The sequence below is a fragment of the Opisthocomus hoazin genome, chromosome 5 (genome assembly GCF_030867145.1).
Source record: "Opisthocomus hoazin isolate bOpiHoa1 chromosome 5, bOpiHoa1.hap1, whole genome shotgun sequence".
NCBI lineage: Eukaryota > Metazoa > Chordata > Aves > Opisthocomiformes > Opisthocomidae > Opisthocomus > Opisthocomus hoazin.
Genome location: NC_134418.1, coordinates 17,878,265 through 17,896,403, shown reverse-complemented (window position 1 = coordinate 17,896,403; position 18,139 = coordinate 17,878,265). Strand labels below are relative to the sequence as shown.

The window sequence follows — 18,139 nt, the reverse complement described above, 5'->3', positions numbered from 1 at the left end:
CAAGGAGGGAAGAACTGTCCAAGCTAATGTGAAAAAAAGAAATCTATTTACAAATAAGATGTTCTTTACCAGTCTTAGTGGGCTATGGAAGGTTTTCTGATATGTTTTTTTTTTTTTATGGGTGGTGATAAAAATGTTTTTAATTTTGAAACTTGCATAGAAGGTTCAAGTCTAGCATCTTCCAAAGGCTGCTTACAGTGTTTAATGAGAGTCTTGTTCTTTAAATAAATGCCTTTCTTGGTGTGTTCTCTTCTGATTCTAGTCAGATTTATGTTGGTCCGGGATATGACATGCTGTGGTCCTAAGGATGGTTCTGATTTCGATGGGAAGGGGTTTGGATAAAATGAAATCTTTTCAGTTAAGCTGTAATACTAGATGACTCTGCTAATTTTGGGATTGCCTGTAATACTGATCTTCATTACAGAAACCCTAGGGATCCATGTTCTGTTCTGCCAGGCAGTGTACCCACACTTAATAGATACAGTCCCTGCCCCAAAAAATATACAATTAAAATGAACAGAGAAGGTTCACTAAGAGGGAAAATTATTTTGAGTTTCTGCAACAGACTAATGGTGGATGCTGGGGAGGAAGTCAGGTTTCCAATTGCTCTGCTGTCTGTGCAGGACAGGTAACATTTTAGATTTGGGTGCAGGGCAGGAAGACTTCGGGTAACAATAAGCAAGTCATCTTTAATCACTGCTAGACATCGAGGAGTCTCATCCAGTCCTGTGGTCAAGACAGCAGACGGTGTCTGTGCTGGCCACAGCTGAGACACTGAATTCTCGAGATTACCTTGATCAAAGCCAAGGGTAGAACTTAAAATTTTTTAAGATGACATTTGCTGGAGGGGAAAGAGATTTCTGGTTTATCTCCATCTTCACTTTGAAGGGACTGACTATGCAGAGAAGCTTGCTTAAAATGAAGGCAAGTAATTTATTGTTATGAAAGATGCATATGTAGGTTAGAACATGGCATGGCTAGACTGTGTGCATACTGCAGGGAAGGGAAGAACATTACCTGGTGGATTCTATCAGTTAACTGAATAAAACTGGTGTAAGCAAATATCCATGTATGCTTCTTCATGGAAGTGATGAGTCAGGAAAAGCAAGATGCTTTGAGGGTGGGGGGCAGGCTATAGAGGAATATGTACTGGGTGCAAACTACTTTTGTGTTCTATTTTGTCTCCCTCTCAGTATACAGAAGATGTAGCACTTAAAATTGAACATATTCAGATAAACCTCAGCAAAATCATTCTGCTGGATGAAATTGGGAAGGAGAATCTTCTGAATTTCAGCTCTTCAGGAATAGAAGGGATAAACTTTGCAGCATATTTGACAGAGGTGAGACTGTAGTAAACTAGAGACACAACTGGGACAAAGGATAAAATGAAATATTTTTTAGCAATGGGCAAAACTGCCCATTGTTAAAAAATCTGCCCATTGCTAAAAGAAAAAAATCTGCTTTTATGTGAAAGGGTGTGTTTTGAAGAATCACAAAACTTGGGGAAAAAGCACTTCAGAAATTCAGGTCAATAAACATTTAAAGAAATAAAGGGTAGACAGAGTAGTTGGTGTGGTTAAGTGCAAACAGTCTTTATATGCAAGAACAACATACCCTTTTTCTTTCCCTAATGTTCACATCTTGTTTCAGATCAATAAAAGTGTTACCAAGGTTGATCTTCTGTCATTTGCCAATGACTTAGAAGCAAGAGCAGACCAGCTGGTAAGTTTAATTCACTAGTACAGTAATACAGAAAATGTATCATTTGTACACGATGCAAGTATAAATACATAGCCAAATATTTATAGACTTCCTGTGGGAGAATTCTTGTACTTCGGACAATTATATACATGATGCATTGCCACGTAGGGGAAAACTTTAAGAACAGTGTTGCATATAAGCTGTTTTTTAAATATTGCTAATTATTGATTTTTGTATGCTAACTGTTCCACAATTTCTGCTTTGGAAGTGTAACTTCTTAAACTCCACTGTTTGCTTAAGAAATGTGGGGAATACTCTGTTTGACTATTTCCTCTGGTACTGTCTACATTTTAGGGTTCCAGTTGCGAGAATAATCGGTTAAGTCATGATGGAAAGATTTGAATTAATTTTCTTTCAGTTAGTGAGCAGAAGATTTTGCAATTAGCAATAAAGTTAATACTGTGGCAGCTCATACGGGCTCTAATGAGAAGTGAGGCTCCATTGTGGTGGGAGAATGCACAAAAGAGATCCTGTCTGCCTTGAAGGGCTTTTCGAATGCAGACACATGGACAATGGTCAGAGGGTATAGCTACAACATTGCTATGAATCTGCAGAGTGACACAGCTGTGTTAACAGATAGTGAATATTCAGTTGATAAGTTTGTATACATGTCAAGGTCACTTTCTATTTATTTTTCAAAATGAGAGCCGTAGTTTGGACAGTGGCCCAAGACAGATTCCTGCTTTGCTATGTGGGAGAAAGACTTATGCTGCACACGTGCTACAATCGCTTGGCTCACTAAGGGACACAGACAGCAGACTGAGACCATGCTGTTTGGAATTTATCAAAGACTGATTCCTCCTCAAGGGAGAGGAGGGCACCAGTAGAGGCTCCTGGTGTGTTTGCTCCAGCTTTTTGCATAATTTAATCACATTTGTTGCACTTTTTCTTTTCCCTACCACATGTACACTTCATGTCAAGGTTAGGCTGCTCGTGGGTTATTTTTGTATTGCAGTTAGTATCCTCTCCAAGCACCATGAGCGAGCCGCACATTGCCTGTTTACTCATATAGGTTGTCTGCTAACTTGGACAGATACCAGTAGCTTTTGCCACACTTCGCTTCCATTTTCAGTTTTTACTGTACTGTTTTGAAGGTTATACAGGAGGGGAGTTTCTGCTGTTGTTTTGGGGCTATTTTCTAAGTGAAACCTGAGGTTCTTCAAACGTTATATATTACATAGAATTGCCTCTGAAATGTCTCTTCAAAGGCATATTCTACAAAGCTCCATAAAGGAAAATATATTGTGCTGGTAGAATTGTTTTTCGTTATTTTTTGTGATAGTCTAAAGGAAGCATTAGAATTGAGAATATATCAGGCAGAGTAATTCCTTCATATAAAAGACAACGGAAAATACAATGTTAAATGTATTCACTGTCACAGTGTACGTTTTTATTTCTTCCTCGTGATGCTATTTAGTGTAAGCTATGAAATGTCTTAAAAAACACACCACCAAACCAAAAAAACCCCACAACAATACAGCATCTTAGAAAAGTGAGATTGTTTCAAAATTGGCTCTTGAGTTCACAAGAACAATCAATTGAAAAGTAAACTAAATCTTCGGGAATTAATTAACTTTGGGCATATAGTTTTCATTTTCTGGCACCTTACACAAAATCGAACATGTTTTTACACTGGAAGGAGCAAATGGAGTAAAACTTGCATCAAACCAAGGGGTCAGGGTACGGAGGAGGGAGCAATACCACCCCCAACTGTTATTAGGTAAGTGGATTCAGCTTGTCAGGACAGCAGAGGAAGCATCCTGAAGCTGCTCAGTGACCACAGCTGACCGCTTACGTGAGCACTTACACTTCACAGGAAGCGAACGTCTCTCTGAGCACTGAGATCTGCCGTTATTACCCTTCCAAAACGGAGTTAGCAGCGTATATTCACTGTGTGTTCAGTGTGTATGCAGGGAGCCTAGTGATTTTGTCACCAAAAGGAAATGGAAAAGAAATGTATTTCTGAAAGTAAAATCAAATTTTACAGTGTTTCACAACACGCGTGAGCTCTGGACGGGCATTCAGACCTGAAAATGAGGGCACAAACTCATATCTCCTGACTGAAAGTTGGGAGCTGCAAAAATGAAGAATACCTTTCACAGATACCTTTCCAAGTTACTGGCTGAAAATATTTAAACTTCTGTGTCCCTCAGAAAGCAGAGCGCGCCTCAGGGTGATGTCCACAGTGCCCAAAACAAACGCAAATACCCATGATTGGGAAATGCTCGTCCCAGCCAGGGTGCCATGCTGCGAGTGAGAGAGGGTTGTGCTCGCTCTTCTGCATTTAAAATGACTTAGTGCACCATGTGAAAATTCTCTTCAGTTAAATCTGTGCTGATACTGCTATAGCCAGAAAAACAGTATGATACATCTGGTTTGGTTGCTGAGGTTTGAATTATTAATATGGAGATTTTTTCGCCTGCTTGTTTGAGGAGTTCAGTTTGCCATATCCTGTTGTTAGCATCAGCTCTTCTGCAGCAGATGAGTATAATGTGCAACTTCAATTGTTTTTTGCTTTGTTGGAATGCTTTGAGACTACTGAACAATACTGCATAATTGCATTTTTTGCAGCCAAAAGGAGCACTGGAAAATGCCTTAAAAGGACATGCAAACAACATTCGAATGATTCATAACCAGCAAGTTGTTCCACTAGAGCAAGCTATGGTAAAATATTAAAGCAATATTAAAACATATTTGTGGAAAATACAAATATCTAAATCTCTTAAATACAGTTTAGGAACCTGGACTTTTGCAGTTATGTAAGCACAGATAGCATTTGCATAGTGTCACTGAGTAGTAATCTGGTTAAAGTATGTCTTTAATGAATAGTTTTCCTACCTATAATGCTACTACTTTATAGTACTGTATAAAATCATGACCTTTCTCTTCCGCATTTTTTTCTGTATCTATTCATGATTATATGTGAATAAAAGAGGAAGCCGGGGAGAGCTTTACAAAATTCTAACCCTGAATCTCTCATTTTCTTTTTTGCTTACCATTTGTCTTCAGTAACAATAGGAGTTATCACTTTCATACTTTATTTCTTGGGAGTTAGCAGTCTCCTGACAGTATTGGAGTTGGAAACTCCTGACAGTAATATTTAGGGCCAAAGAAAAAAATCTTTTTATTGATGCTATGAAAGATGTGAAAGGGCGTCAGTGCCTGGCAAAACCAGGCAGAAGATTTGTACAGTATCAAGCTGTGAATCTTGTATGTGCTTGGTGTTGATTTTTCTCTGCATAATGTGAAGACTTTTAGTTTGTCTTAGTGTGAGATACAGTATTTCTGCCCCTATCAAAGCTCTCTTCTAGGAAAGCATTAGGTCTTCTGTTCCACTCTGATTCTATGCTGTTCTTCCCTAATTAACTCCTAATTATTCTCATCTCTTTTTCCTTTTGCAAAACTGACTGTCAAGAAATATGTTAAAGCTAGGGTAAGTGCTTTTTCCCTTCTGAAATTGCACAGTTACAGAATTATCTGAACCCTTTGTTCTGATTTTATCTGTTCTCTCTTCCCTCCAAATAAATCTTACATAGTTTATTGCTACTAACTTTAGTTATATCTGAAGACTACCAATACACAGTTCGTAACTGCTTAGTGCTGTCAGTGAAATACTGATTCGAAGATTAAAACCACAGTATGTTAGTTTTAATACAACTGTTGTTGCTATATATAATGTGACATGTTGTATTAGGAAAATATAATCAGTAGAAGATCAAAGCATGCACAGAATGTTAAAAAGGTGCTCTCTTACCTGTAGTGATGACTAGAATTTTTTTTTTACCTCCTTTCTAATAGAGCACTTTAAATCAGAGCATTAGGTTACTGAAGAGAACATCATCTGAGCTTATGGTAAGCTTTTCTTTCTGGCAAAAGGAACATTTTAATGTGTTTTAAATCCATCTGCCACATATGTAGGGCATATATTTTCAGTACAGCTTTTTCTATTTCTAGCTGTTCTGTTACTGAAAGAGATTGTAATGCATTGAGGTAGTAACACGGATTTAGATATCTCTTCTGCACAGCTTTTTCTACCCTGGCTTTCCCTTCCTTATAGAGGGGAAAAAAAAAGAAAGAAAAAAAAAACAAAGAAAAAATGTTTGGGATATTTTCTGAAATATGAGTTGTAAACTTAATTGTCACGTGATAAAAAAGACTTCAATACAGTTCCATATATTGTGTTATTCATGTTCCTAAAAATGTAGCTGTTCTTTCTAGAATCCTTGATTGCAAAACTTGGAGAGGTGCACAACCAAGAAACAAAACATAAAAATACAACTGAGAAAAAGAAGGCTTTGTGATTCACATCCGTAACCACCTCTTGTGTGATGTCCAGCTCCCACTGAGGCCTGTTTCTTTAGCATTGCACTCATTACCTTCCTGCTCCTGCAGCATCAGCCCCGCTGTGGGAGCCTGGACCTGTACAGAGGCTTCCCCAGGGCAGCCCACGTTCCCCTCTGAGCAGCAGCTAGTGCCTGCACCACAGTGAGACCAGAGCTGCCTTCATGCTCTGCCGGACTCGGGAGAATGATCAACAGGACGGTTACTTTTCTGGCAGCGAAGCTTGCTGTCACCACCAGCCTGCCTTGGCTCTGGTAGCAAGAATCCCTAGCACTTGAGTGTCAAACATCTGCAGTTTCAGGCTGTGTGTACATTATCCTTTGTGTGTGTTCTCTGAGAGACTTGATTGAGCTGTACATGTACTGAAGAAGTGTTTCAATCCTTTTGGATATTGATTAGCAGCGTATTCTAGCTGGTAATCAGGAGCTGTGATAATGTATGGCCCACTGTTTTCTTCCTGTGCACTGTGTGTGTCTGTAGTGTATATACAAACACTGGTGAAAGTATCTCTACACTTAAGGAAAGGAAAGAGAATAGAAGAGAAAACGGGTCTGGTGTATAAATTACATAGGTTCCAGGAAAAGATACTGTTTGTAACCACTGATACCTTCCTTTTTCAATAGTGGGAGAATTTTGTCAGATGATCATGAATCCTGAGACAGGCTCCTGTTCTGTCTGGAATTGCAGGTTTTGACAGGACAGTGATGTTGGTTTATCAAGAGAATAGGTTACTGACAATGGCTGCAGAGCCATTGTAACAGCCTGAAAGGGATTTATTTATATTAAACGCCGTCTCTTCCTCTCCAGGTTAAGGTGAAAAATGTCATTAGCGCTGTTAATGCTGCTCAGCTTCTCATAAATAACAACGCTTCTCTAGTTATTGTCCAGGTAAGCTTTATTTGTTTAACGTACGTTCATTTATGATGTCATGGAGATAGAGGTTCACTTACTTTTGTCTGTTCGTAGGAGACAAAAAAGTACATGGATACCATAGTGGGCTACTTTGAGCAATACGTTGAGTGGGTCAAAGAGTCGGTAAGGTGCTACATTTTTTTTTTAAAAAAAGTGCTAATTAATAATAATAATGATAATAAAAATGTTACATGAACAGTATGTTTTATAGTTGCAGAGTGTAAGATATTTGTACTTATTACGGAGAGGAAAACATCTATAAATAGTTTTGTTGTGTTTGAAGTAGAATAGAAATGATAAGTTGTGTTGACTGGAATAAAATGCAAATTTAGCATAGTATCATTTTTCCACGGCTAGCTTGAAGTCTACCATTTGTGCAAATATTGCACTGAGCCTGACCTTGCTTAGTTCAGATTGATGTCATTAGCATCTTGGTGTATTTTTTTTTCAGCTGCAGCCTTTGAGAAAGTAAGCTGATGTTTTAAAGATGTGTATGTTCAGTTGATAGCATATCCCACTGGAATTTATTTTGAATTTGGATAGAGTGAGAGATAACAATTTGGTAAACAATATCTGTAACTGTAAGCAAGTTTTGAGATTCTTATTTTATTCTGTTAGATAACTTCAAACAATTTTTTTTTAACCTGCCTTTCAGATTGCCATGGAGGTAGCAGCATGCAAACCTATTGCCAATGTGATAGATACAGCAGTAGATATTTTTTTATGCAGCTATATAACTGATTCTGTGGTAAGAAATGTTTTCTGTTACTCAAAATTGGGGCATCAAGTGGGAAATTCTTTGAACATAAATCTGCATTTAATTATTCTGGCTAGACTATTCTGAAGTACGTTAATAAAGTATTATATCCAAAGTTATTCAAGGAAAAAATGTTCTGATCTAAATCAAGTCTAAAGCCAAACCAGTGCTGGATTTTTTTTAAGTTTCCATTAAACTTAGGCTCCTATTAGCAAGAATTCTGTAAAATTAACTGTTTTTGCTAGATTTCTTCCAACTTGAATTGCAAAGTAAATACAGTAGTACTGGCTGGGAATAAAAATTCTGGAAAGGGTGGACTTCAGATTGATTGCTTGATTCTGAACCACCTTGAAGTGGAAAAGCATAAGGATCTGAAGTTCCAGCTGTAAGCATTTCTAACTTAAGGGGATGGAGTTAGTGGCAGGAAGCGAGTGAGCAATACCAGGGAAAAACTTTCTCCAGTATCCTTCCTGGAATTTAGAAAACTTGAATGAGGTAAAGGGACTTTTTATCACTTGACTTGTAGCAGACGGTTTTGATTTGTTCCTCTACAGTGGAGACTTTGAGCATGAATGGTAGAATTAAGGTAGGGGCTATATTGGCTTTTTCATCTTACAAAAGTGTTTGGAAAGAGAACAGCACGTCTTAAAAATAGAGTAAGAAACCATATGCTTGGAAATCACCTAAAACATCTAGCTATTATTTAGCTTTATGTCACTTTTAGCCAGATGCTAATCATACCAACGGTAAATGCATATAATCAATCAAATCCAAAGCACTCTAAGGCTGATAATGATTAACCATGAAGTTTCCTAACCTGCCAGAATCATATTGTACTCATTGATTATGAGTTGCAGAGCTTCTGTTCTTGTTTATGCAGCGACTAACCATCTGGTGGTAGATGGACCACAATTTTCCTGGTGATAGAACTTAGCTGAGTCACTTGTAAGTCAAAATGCCTCCAGCCAATACAAATCAGATTTGAAAAATCATCATTTGAACATCTGGTGATAACTCAGTTCAGCTGTGTGATAATGAAATTAGTTACACAAACAGGCTGCAGTTAGCAAGTTAAAAAGTACCTCGAGAAAGTGTTGGAAACTCGGATTTTTTACAAGAACCACAAGAAAGACAACTACTTCAAAATATCAAGAAAGGAAAAGGAAATAATGTGGCTAGTAAATCAGTACCAAGACACAAAATTCCTTTCTAGCCCAAGGCTGACTACGTTGAAATAACTTCTTAGAGTGCTGTGGCCGTGTAGCTTTGAGCAACTTTGGACGTATTGCTGTTTGGTTACATTTGTAAGCCAGTGGTGTTCTTACTTACGTTCTCATTGATGGTGGAGAATGCTTAACATGCCCGGTTCCACATTAGCATAAGGAGGGTCAGGTAGTCCAAAAGACCAATGCCACTGATTTCTACTGTGTTGTTCCAGGAACAATGCTTAGAGTATCAAGCAAGGATTCAGTTCTTTTCTGGTAATTTTTCTCTCTGATCTTTTTTTCCTGGATTTCACTTTGTTTTAGAATACCTTCTGGTTTGGTTTGGGAGGCTCCTCAATATTTTTAATTCCTGCCATAATTTTTGCTGTAAAACTCTCCAAATACTATCGGAGAATGGATACAGAGGATGTATATGATGAGTAAGTATATACTCCTAAATAAGCTAAGCGGCAAGTGGATTGAAATGTTCTTCTAGTGTTTCACATGAAGGCACTATAATGCTTAAACCTTCTGTGCTGTCCAATTAGAACTGCACGTTCTTGTGAAATACTGCAGGTTTGGGTTGGTGCCTGCAAAGTGCTTCATGCAGGTGGGCTCTGGTTGCCTTGACTTGCCATGACTCTGTGCAGATATTGCCAGCTCTGACTTTGAGAAACTTATTTCAGAATGAGGTCTTCAGAGCTTCATCTATAGCATTTATATAAATATCTTCCAAATGTGCAAGTGATTAGCTTTGCTAAATAACCTGTTAAGGTGAAGTGTGCCTGCTTTGTAATCTCCTTGAATGAATTATCTGCTTTCTTACTGTCATAGACTGTCCTAACCAGTCTTTCCTTTTTCAATTGCAGTTCCTCTGTCTCAGGGACTTGGCATTTTACTTTATGATAACTGTTCTTACGTATTTTCCCATCAGTGTTGTTTTTACTGTTTTCTTTTCTGCTCTTTGTTTTGCTCATTGTTCAGTTGGCCTATGCACTGCATTTCTCAAATTTCACACTGGTCATTTTTCATTACACATTCACAAGTCAGTAGAGCAGCTACAGGCATGCACAGCTAAAATTACTCACTTATTAGTGTCTAGTTAATTACTCCTCCTGTGTTTTTTAATGTCGAAACTATACCCATGAAAATGTTAGACATTTTTGTTGGTATTTGTTAAAATTACTTTATTCAGGTGGGAGGTCTTATATTTTTAATGAAACTGGTTACTGCAAAAGAGGTAACATGTTTTGTTTCACCAGACTTTTATATTAGAGTATTCAACTCAATGAGAATAGCAAAATAATTAATTAATTTTTGGATAATATAAAAATAGTAAAAATGTAAAATTATGATTATGCCATAACTCCTGAATGTTACAAAGGAAAAGTTATATTCTATTGTACAGACACAGTTTATCTTTGCATATAATACCACCATCCATGTACATGTCTTAGAAGCCATACTGTACATAGTGCATCTTATAGTTAACATGGTCTTTCTTGGTGTATTTATTTTATTACAGTACGGAAAATGGTAATAATGGTTATCATAAAGAGCATTTATATGGTATACACAATCCTGTTTTTACAAGGTAAACCAAGTCTGAAACTGCATGCCTTCATGTGTCCTTATTTAATCTACTGTATTAATCACCTGTCCAATTTTCTGCGTGTTTTGAAGTGGATCACTTAATTATTTATGGGTTTTTGCATGACTGCTTATTAAAGCAAATGGTGTATGATCTATAGTTCTCAAATATTCTTTACATAACAGCAGATATTGTAGTAATTTCCAGCAACTTAACAAATACTGTGATAGCAGTTGAAAGTGGTAGGCTGGGATGCATTCTTACTTCTGAGTTATTTTATTTTTACATTTATACAGAGGTCTGTAATGAATGTGTCTATATATTACCTAGGACAGAAGCAGGTGCATCTTTATAAACTCTGATTAACTTGTAGATTTTTTTTTTCCCTGACCAACACATGGACCACAAAATCTGAATTTTATAAAGTCAGCTTTTTCTTCTGATCTTTCTAAATTCTAGTGAGGAGCTGTAGAGACCCCACAAATAAGCATAGCAGTTCACATTGATTTGTGCTGTCACCAGAAAGGGTGTGCTTATGTTACAGTTTTTTAGATGGTGAGGAGAAGAGCTTTTCCTGTGCAAAAGGCAGGTGATCCAAGGTATGCAGAAAACATGAACAGTGAAAATGGGTGTTTCTGCATGGGTAGAACTAGTGTAACATCACAAAACAAGAAATTCAAGTTATATTTAAAAAGGAGATTTGAATTCTTTTCTGTCTCTACAAATTCTGTGCTGTAAAAACCTTAGCTAGTTGTGAGGCTTTCAGTTTCCATAGGGATAACGTAGGATGTCCCACAACTTCAGTATCTGAGTTTGCAAAATATCCAAGTTGCCAAAGGAAGGGTCTAATTTATGATTGAAATCTGTAGCTCACTGTGCTTTAACTTGCAACTTCATGACTGAAAGTACAGGTATTGGCAGACAAGTAAGATATCACCATTCTTTCAGTAATGGGTAAATCCAAGAAAGCTCAAAGTTCGGAAGTCTTGCCAGATTTTATGGGTGCATCAGTTGTATATTATTATTTGTTAGAACTGTATTTTACAATAATTATTTACTGACAAAATCTTGATTCCACATTTCCTTCTGAGGGAGGTCTTTATAATGATGTTTCCTAGTGGTATTTGTGATCACGATTGTCATGGTCTGTTCTGCAACTGAAGGGCACTCCCTAAATTAACCTATGAGGTGTTTGGTTCAAAAGTAATCTCCACTGGCGTATCTAAGGACGCTCAGTTTTAAGGACTTTAGATATTTTACATAAGAGGAAACTAATAATTGCTCAGGTCTTAAAAGTCCCTTTTGAATCTTTAATACGAATGTTAATGCTCTGAGATTCATAGCCTATCTTCTGTGATGTTTCAGTGATTGAGGAATAGTTTAATACGGCGTTCCTGAATATGCTAAAAATTACTGACATAAAATAATCTTTTAAACAGCACCCACTAGTTCAGTCCTGACTTCCTTTTCCTAAATGTGAAGTTACTCAAAATGGCCTTCCATAATAAAATGTAAGGATTCAGTCTGAAGCAATGCTGTCTTCTGATGTGCTGAGATAATTTGAAAAACTGCTAATTATGAGAGATACATGCTTTGAATTTCTCAGTCTGGGATTCCCATAGCAATAGAGTCCTGGTTTTCATTTGCATTTCAGCAAACTCTTCCCTTTTATGCTATCCGTGCTTTTTCTTATTTTTGAATGATAGGACTTCGAATATAGATCTTTGTACACCTGTACTTTTACAGGTGTTAAGAATCCCACAGGGGTTTTTTTGTCCTTCAAAATCAGCTGGATTATTTTGCTGCAAAGAGATGCAAATATCTTTCTTTATAAATACATGTAAATACAAGTGTAAGATCTGTATGAGGTATATTTTTATATTTGTGTAGATATCTTACACAGGTATTTTTACATAAATGTCGAAGATACAAAGAACCTCAAATGCAGCCACCATTTTTGAGAGCAAAATTGGAGGCTGAATTAAGTTCTCAAAGGAGTGATGTTGCATAGGTAATCAAAGCATTTCTATCATAAAACAAAGATAACCAGAAAGGCTGATGAAGAAAACCATTAATCTGTTTCCTCTTGTTTGAAAAGTTTTTGATTAAATAGGTAAAAGTTTGAGAACAGTTTGTACCAACTGAACTTGTCTCACCTTTAGTTAGACACAGTATTTCTGTTCCATTTGTGGGAAAAAAAAATTATGGTTTTGGTTTGTGTTTTTTCCTGTATAGCTCTGTGGAACAGTGGTAACACATACTGGAAACATGAAGGGGTAAGTAATAAGTTTTTAAAGTCAATTCTAGGTCTATTACTACTTTACTATTTTTAAGAAGGCTTTCTGTAACATGAGTGCCGTAAGGTTTAAAAATAAAAAAATTATTGAACCATATTGATGTTCATATGAAAATCTATGCCTTCATTCTGCTGAGATTACTTTACACATCTGTCTTCATCAAATTTTCCTGAATTGTTTTTGTGATTATTTCCAGGCTAAATAAATGAGGCTCAAGATACTTCTGCGGGAATATATCGTTGTTCTTCGAAGTGTATTGGCATTTGCGTTCATCTTCCAAATCCTGAGCCACTTGGTTTGTGTCACCCATACTGTAAATCCCAAATGTACTATTGAATGTTATGCCATGAACTACTGTACAGAATATTTTGCCATCAGGGCACTGCCTCTCAAATACCACTGTTCAAGGCTTGAATTAAAATGTGTTTTGTTTTTTACTTTTTTACACTGGGCTTTATACCTTACATCACAGTATATAAATTAATTAGATTAACAGCCTTTGCCTAGCAATCCTCTGACAATTGGTCAAGTTCTTATTTTAAATTGTTGATTTGTGTTAAATACAGTACATACACGTTTACATAAAACTACATTTTGTATACAGAGACTTTTGTATATACATTTTTCTTAAACTTATAAGTGTTTAGTTAAGATTTTAAGATTGTATAATGTTCTTCACAAATGAATTTACCAGCATGATCAGTGTTGCTGTTCGGTGCTCTTGAATGATGACTTTGGACTAAATTTGAAGTGTAATGGGATCCACAGTGTCTCTTTGTGTCTCTGAAAAGTTCAGTTGCAGTTTTGGTTTCTCTCTATTTTTTTAATTATTTAATATTTAATATGTAGTGTTTTTTGTAGTATAGACATAAAAGGGACTTTTTGGAGAAGTTTGTTTTGAAGCTCTTTGGGTGGGAGGGTTGGGAATGTGCGTAATGCATAATATAGCAAAAAAGCTAAGCTTTCTAGAGTTCAGTAGTACTCAAAAAGAGCATGAGAGATGTCACATATTGGTGATTTTTAGAATGCTTTACATTCTCTGTCTCCCTTTTCCTCATTCACACTCACTTCTGTAATATCCTTAATAGAATCACTGTTAAGCTGTGGCTCTTTCAGTGATGTTATTTTTGCTAAATAATTTCAAAATACGGTTTCCAATATTGAAATTCAAATGTGTTTAGCAATTGGAGTTAATGTTTGTACTACTAGAGTTATTGCCTTGAATTTAGGCATACAGTTGCGTTGCTTAATTAGTTAACAGCGAAATTCATCAACAAGGCCAAAAGTATCTGTTACTAGTGTAAAACATGACAGCGGGTGAAGTAATTTGGTACACTGATCTAAAATACTGATCTCTTCACATATCAGTATTGTTAACTTTGCTTCCAACAAGGTTGATTGGCTTGAAGTAGGGTTAATCATTCAAATAATTAAAAAGAAATGCTGAAAAGTGATACCAGTCTTTAATCTGGAATAACCTTAAATTTTTCATTTTTAGGTCGTAAATGGAAATATTTCTTATTGACAGTATGTAGCATATGTGTATATGTAATGTTCAGAACTGCAGATTTTTAAAAGTTTCTATTTTTAATTTGAGAAAAATGTTCCCAGTTCATTTAAATAAAAAAGAACTTGCTTAACTACCTGATGTTTTATTCTCAGTTGTTTTGTTGTGTGGACCTGTCTCAGAAGAGTTAAAATCTTATGAAAATGAATGTTTTTACCCTGATTTAAAAATTCTGCTTTGTTTTGCTTTTATTGTTGACTTCAGCTTAAGCAAGATAAGAGGCCACGAATTGGAGCAGGAAGGACTGGAAGAACATTGACTCGGGGAGGGAGCTTCTGACTTTCACAAAGGATGTGATTTATGCAGAGATGGTAGATTTGAGCTAATGAGCTGTGGAGGATATCCACATACCCTGCAAGGGCTCGAGGTGTTACCACTTGCCGCTGTTGTTTCTGTCACACTGACAGCGGAATTAAACGTTTGCCAGTTCTTCAGCTCCTGTAGTTCACTGCTGGCATCCCAGCTTGACTTGTAAAAGGACAATTGTTTTCCACTGGTTTAACAGTCCATGAGCTGTTTCATCTGAAGCACAGGCAGACGGAAGACACAAATGTCAGATGGGAGCGAGACAAACAGTTGACAGTGATGTATTAACTGTAACACATAAGTATGCCAGAGCTCTTGAGTCCAAGCTCTGGTATTTGTCCTTATCCTTGTAGTCTGATTTGTTCGCATGATTACGCTTTAAAAGAGAGGTCTGAAACTGGTATAAAGCAATTTTTAAGTGGTTTTGAACTCTAACAATTTAACAAGAGAGACAAATGCCTTTAGTTTCGAATCTAGGAACTGTCAGTGCTGTTGTACATAACCATGAGTAAATAATGAGTTAGTCTGACAAATAATAGGAGGTCTTTGAATGCTTGTAGTAGGGATTCGACATCCTTGAAACAAAGTGTGAGCCGGGCAACAAGTCTGCTGTTGGATGGCAGACTTCTGTCTGCCTGGATGACAGGTGAGAAGATTCACCAGAAAACAGAAGATTGAATTGTAAATCTTAAGTAAGCTTGTACCATCACCGTTTCTCCTTAGACTTCGCTGGAGAGCCACACCACTGTGCTTTGAAAGAGACGATCAGGAGAAACAAATGGCAAGAACCTAGAAGTGATGCCTCTACTAAAAATGTTACTAAAATAGCCTTACAGAGAGGATGAAAAGAAAACAGTGTTGTTCTGTCGGTCAGATGGTGTTTAGTCATGAGGAACTTCGTGACACGTTCACTGGAAGAGCAAGGTTTGGCCTACCCAGAATGGCTGTTCCGGGGGGCTTCATCTTCAGGCAGCTCTCAGACTAGCTGGGGTGCCAGAGCAGCTAGGGCCTCTGTTTATCATCAAGTATTAGAGAGGCATTTTTTGCAATTTTGTTTTTTTTTTGTTCTGCTTCACCATCTGTGTTAAACAAATGTTTCTGCCTCGGTATTTTCTTTAGCGATACCTGTTGAGTGCCTAGATATACAAAATGGTATTCTGTGCCATTACGTATGGCTGTTCATAATCCCAGGGTTTCTGTCACCCCACAGTTATTCAAGTGTACCTAAATAATATGATACCCCATCCAGAAGCTGTTTGGGTCAGGATGTGTATAGCATATGTGTCTGCAAAAGAAGTGCCTAGTGGGGTCTTACTAGCCAGAAAAGTACTGTGGCATGCAGCTGCAGGGGTTTTTCCTCATGACCTCCTAAATGCCAAGGGACTTGCCATGATTTTCCTTAGCTCTGCTTTTAGTTGCTGCAGCAGGAACTGCTAGCACAGGATTCCACACTGAAATATTTCCGTTCTCTTGCCTTTGTTTTATGGCATTTTTACAGCTCATTGATTATGAACAGGAAAATATATAATAAAAAAACGAAAAGGTGATAAAGCACAAATATCTGTCTGACGTGCTCTGGGGTCTGTTTGCTGCTGTGGAGACCCAGGATAAGCTAGTTCTGTTGTCTTGCTCTGTTGGCAGAAAATAATCCATGGTGTGATAATGATGATAAAACTTTCAAATATCTGGTTTATGTTTAGATCTATAATAACTTAATTTTGCTAAAGCTTTATTCCTTATCTTGCTTAAATATTGCAAGTCTAAAAATCTTTCATGGCTCAAAGAATGTCGAGTTGATTCTTCCGTGTGTGTGCACTGCATGTCGAGTGCTGACAAAGTGAAGTACTGAAGCTGCATCCTGACTCTACAAATCCGCAGCAAACCCGTTCCACAAATCAGCCTGTATTAGTAGGACACATTTGTGATCACCCAGATGTAGCTGCGTAGATTGTTTTGGCACTTTTATCTTTTTTTACTTTAGTATGGTCTTACAAGCTCTGGCATGAAGATAGCTACAAAGCAGCTGGAGAATGGAAAATATCTGTTAAAAATCAAATATGACATGTTCATCCTGGATAGGAATGTGCTTCTCAGTTACACAACTATCGTTCTGTATTTAACTGCATTTACAAGATTTGTCTTGTTACCTTCTTGGGAGCTCACAGGTTATTCGACACTCCCCTGGGCTATAAATTATGGGCACATGCCTACTGAAGTGTGATTTATTATTTTTATAAAAAAAACCCTTGAATGTGCATCCCACATTTCGCTGGAAAGAGGCTTCTTTGTGCACCAAGCCTTTAAATTGTGAGCAGCCAGTTACTTACTGGTTTCACTTTTTCGGATCGTGCTGCTCAAGGATCTCAGCCAGCTCCTCTCACCATGAAGAGTTTTGCTCTTCTCTTCCTCGTACTGATCTGTGGCATGGGAGGATTGGGACACAAGCTGAAGCCAAAGAAAAGAAGCAATGGTGAAGAAATCAATTTTCGGACTAAAACCAAAGATGTTTGCACAATGAGCATGAGTGGGGACGAGGAGGTGAAACTTAGAATTGAATGCAAAAGCCGAGGCATGTCCTACTGGTGCAAATTCACTGGCAAGCCATCAGCCTGTCGTGCTTTCAGAAACAATCCAAAGATTTACTGGAACCAGATTGCTGCAGAACTTAGAAAGCTCCCGCATGCTTGCGAATCCACACAAGTGTTGAAGACCACCATGTGCCAGAAGGCTCCCACAGAGGCTCTCATGAAGCAAATAGCTGCTGGTATGGAGCCAGAAGATCTAGAAAACCAGGATGAATCACTCCAGAAAACTTCCATGACGGGAGCAGGGAAAAGCTCTGTTAAGAAGATAGGGAAACCTCCAATACTACCTCTTATAAAACCAACCCACCATGGTCAAGGGTCTGAATATGAAACAGAAGCAATGAAACTGGCACGGGAACATTGCTGGGAGTCCCTGCATGGTTTCTGCTCCTACATTATTGGCATCTTCAGAGGTTAAGGATTTGCTTCAGGTAAAACTCCTGTCTTGAAGCATGGCAGAATGTACCTTAGAATAATCCTGTTGTAGTTTCGCTTTGTTTTGATCTTGGGGGTGTCTCAGGGGTGTGGGCAGTGTGGTTCTAGGCTTGTTTGCTAAAATCTAAGGTGGCAGAGCATGTGCTGTGGCTTTCGAGGGGCTGGACAGCTTAAATCCCAGTCATGGCTACTAATTCAGGACTCCCTGACAGCCTCCTGTTGGGAGGTCTTCAGTACATACGGAGATGTTTGTCCTCTCTGTTATTAATCTTGGGGTATTTCAGTTCTTACTGTTTTAACTGGGCATGTTTTCCACCTTCTGTCATTCCTTCCCTCTTGTGCTGACTTCTGCATTTAAGCCAGTGAAGTAAGGTAAATAACA

General features: G+C 37.7%; 2 protein-coding genes across 17 annotated transcripts in view; both read left to right on the top strand.

Annotated features, from left to right (window-relative positions):
- The window catches only part of PROM1 (prominin 1), a 65,317-nt gene extending 51,548 nt beyond the window's left edge, over positions 1-13,769 (top strand). For 9 of the 16 annotated variants that reach the window (XM_075420582.1, XM_075420576.1, XM_075420580.1 and 6 more), the window contains 12 exons: positions 1,194-1,340; positions 1,651-1,722; positions 4,333-4,425; positions 5,177-5,194; positions 5,560-5,613; positions 6,910-6,990; positions 7,069-7,137; positions 7,670-7,762; positions 9,301-9,416; positions 10,502-10,570; positions 12,803-12,843; positions 13,061-13,769. In XM_075420582.1, coding sequence (XP_075276697.1) covers positions 1,194-1,340; positions 1,651-1,722; positions 4,333-4,425; positions 5,177-5,194; positions 5,560-5,613; positions 6,910-6,990; positions 7,069-7,137; positions 7,670-7,762; positions 9,301-9,416; positions 10,502-10,570; positions 12,803-12,821 — 831 coding nt within the window. In that variant the 3' untranslated portion in view covers positions 12,822-12,843; positions 13,061-13,769. Of the gene's footprint in view, positions 1-1,193; positions 1,341-1,650; positions 1,723-4,332; positions 4,426-5,176; positions 5,195-5,559; positions 5,614-6,909; positions 6,991-7,068; positions 7,138-7,669; positions 7,763-9,300; positions 9,417-9,845; positions 10,571-12,802; positions 12,844-13,060 lie in introns of those variants that run through there. The other 7 variants (XM_075420585.1, XM_075420581.1, XM_075420588.1 and 4 more) reach the window with 5 other exon arrangements.
- Positions 13,770-17,119: 3,350 nt separating this feature from the next.
- Positions 17,120-17,740, top strand: FGFBP2 (fibroblast growth factor binding protein 2). The gene has a single exon (XM_009934330.2). It carries the CDS (start codon positions 17,120-17,122, stop codon positions 17,738-17,740), a length of 621 nt encoding a protein of 206 aa, XP_009932632.2.
- The last annotated feature ends 399 nt before the right edge of the window (positions 17,741-18,139 follow it).

Coding starts and splice junctions, on each gene's coding strand:
- FGFBP2 (XM_009934330.2), top strand. CDS start 17,120: ATGAAGAGTTTTGCTCTTCTCTTCCTCGTACTGATCTGTGGCATGGGA.